This window comes from Tachysurus fulvidraco, chromosome 22, assembly GCF_022655615.1.
Source record: "Tachysurus fulvidraco isolate hzauxx_2018 chromosome 22, HZAU_PFXX_2.0, whole genome shotgun sequence".
In the NCBI taxonomy this organism is placed as follows: domain Eukaryota; kingdom Metazoa; phylum Chordata; class Actinopteri; order Siluriformes; family Bagridae; genus Tachysurus; species Tachysurus fulvidraco.
The window spans coordinates 431,486-433,985 of record NC_062539.1 but is presented as its reverse complement, the minus strand read 5'-3'; the positions used below and the strand labels follow the sequence as shown (position 1 = coordinate 433,985).

The 2,500-nt window shown below is 44.5% G+C and overlaps 1 protein-coding gene across 1 annotated transcript in view; it reads right to left on the bottom strand.

Annotated features, from left to right (window-relative positions):
* Window positions 1-1,815: 1,815 nt before the first annotated feature.
* Window positions 1,816-2,500, bottom strand: part of amy2a (amylase alpha 2A) — a 9,008-nt gene continuing 8,323 nt past the window's right edge. Inside the window, exons 8-10 of the mRNA XM_027165985.2 lie at window positions 2,408-2,500; window positions 2,198-2,323; window positions 1,816-2,038 (exon numbers count right to left, since the gene is read on the bottom strand). The exon at window positions 2,408-2,500 is cut by the window's right edge and continues 29 nt beyond it. Coding sequence (XP_027021786.1) covers window positions 1,849-2,038; window positions 2,198-2,323; window positions 2,408-2,500 — 409 coding nt within the window. The 3' untranslated portion in view covers window positions 1,816-1,848. The remainder of the gene's footprint in view (window positions 2,039-2,197; window positions 2,324-2,407) is intronic.

The window sequence follows — 2,500 nt, the reverse complement described above, 5'->3', positions numbered from 1 at the left end:
GTGTTAAAACTGCGCTCAGACTTTTCAGTACTTTATAAACTAACTGCAGTGAAGCATATGTGAACTGACAGGCAGGTTCTCACTGCACCTCATGAATTATGGATGATGAGAGAGGATAAGTGTGTGTGTGTGTGTGTGTGTGTGTGTGTGTGTGTGTGTGTGTGTGTGTGTGCGTGCGTGCGTGCGTGCGTGCGTGCGTGCGTGCGTGCGTGTGTGTGTGTGTGTGCGCGTGTGTGCGCGCGTGTGTGTGTGTGTGTGTGCTCGCGCGTGCGTGTGTGTGTGTGTGTGTGTGTGTGTGTGCGTGCGTGCGTGCGTGCGTGCGTGCGTGTGTGCGTGCGTGTGTGTGCGTGCGTGTGTGTGCGTGCATGCATGTGTGTGTGTGTGCGTGTGTCTGTGTGTGAGTGTCTGTGTGTGAGTGTGAGTGTGAGTGTCTGTGTGTGTGTGTGTGTGTGTGTGTGTGTGTGTGTGTGTGTGTGTGTGTGTGTGTGTGTGTGTGTGATGAGCTGATGGCTGTGTCAGAAAGCATCAGTGAGAACGACAGAGCACAAACTCTGACCTGTTACTGTGACACTCGTCTCTCTAATCAGAGTGAACAGCTGTCCGAGTCTGACACACACTACAAGGGTCAATAATCAGCGTGCAGCACCATCACATCATCACACCATCATCACACCATCACACACCATCACACACCATCACACACCATCACACACCATCACACACTCCACAACAACAATAATAAAGAAATTAATATTAAAACTGTATCACAGTTAAAATGAACAGAAAGAGTGAAATTTTTGTCTGTCATTAGATTTCTGTAGTGTATTAGTTTTGTGTACGAGATGTCACCTCTACTGTCTCACTGTGTCTGTGTGTGTGTGTGTGTGTGTGTGTGTGTGTGTGTGTGTGTGTGTGTGTGTGTGACAGACGGGGCACAGAGGTGTGTGTCAGAGCTGCACTCTGATGAAACAGACGTGCCGACGATGTGAAAGTAAAACCTAGAGAGATCCTGGAGTGGATAAATAAAGCAGTAACAAAGTGTGTGTAATAAGCACTGCAATTAACACTGTTATTAACACTGTAATAAACATTGTTATTAATACTGTAATGGACACTGGAGGAGACGTCATCTTTACTCACACTACATCTCAATTATGCTTCTATACAATGTTAATGTATAGGTGTTGATGATGACGCTATGTGACACACACACTTGGTTTAAACTGTAAGCTGTGATGTCACTGGAGCTTCTGGAAGTTTTTTAACTGGACGTCTTTCAGTTCGATCAAAACGTGTCACTTCTTATTCGAGTTTTTTTAGCCGCGTGTGTTACGAGCGGTCGAGAGTCTTCAGTCATCTGGCTTCAGGTTCCACTGTGTTCCTGACAGCAGTGAGGCTCATGCAGCAGTAATATATTACTCATTCTTACACAAAGACATGACAGTAACACAAACACCTTCTAACTGCACTTCCATTTCCCACCACTAGGTGTAACAATCACTCTGTCACCGCTACACAACAAACCATCAGAAGAGCAACAACACTTTATTGGCTTTATTTTGGTTCATTGTTCATTAAATGAGGTGATTAATTAATAGACTTTAAATGGATGAGGAGTTCGTGAAGCTGAAATCTTGTTTATTATTGTTCATCTTTATCTTTTCATTTATTTATAATAAATAAATACATTATGTAGAAACAGAGCAGGAGGACGGACGTCACGCCACCACCTCCTTATGGTGACTATTTAATGTGCATTTAAAGTAAGACCTTGTTAAACATGACGTGATGACAGAACAACTCTCTCCAAACGGCTTGGTGCTCACATGATTTTTATTTTGTATTATTTCACAGTTTAGCGTCAATGTGGATGGAGACGAACGGATCCTCCTCCATGTTACTGATGTTAAAATGGGCGTGTCCGTCTCCGCCCACAACAACCTGTTTTCCTGTACAAGAGTTTCCTTCCTTTTGGCCAGAAATGATGTCGCAGTAGATGCCAGCAGGCAAACCGGTGTTCAGCATGACGTCCAGAGACCTGAAGTTAAACAGGAAGAGGTTCAGAATCAGAACGGAAGAAGAAAAAACAAAGAGATAGAAAGTGACATTAAAAAAATAAAGTGAGAAAAGAAATGTAAAAAATGAGCTTCAAGCTCCAGCTCCAAGAAAAGGAACAGATAAAAGAGCATCTCCTCACCAGTCGTCGTTGTTGATGACGATGAAGCCTCGGTTCCCGCGACCGAACGCGATCTGGTTGTTTCCGTTGTCCCACCAGTTCACAAGCGGCTGGCCGTTCACCACGTTCCGGAAAATCACCATGTTCCTGTGGAAAAAGTTCTGGAGCTGTAATAAAATAGCATTGTTAAATTCTCTTCTGGATCCAGAGGTGATGAGCTGAGTGTGTTACCTGATCTGTCTCCACCTGTGTTCACACACCCAGCCGTCTCCACACGTCGTGTCCTCGTTAATGACCACCGGCTTCGTCTTTCCATCACTGTCA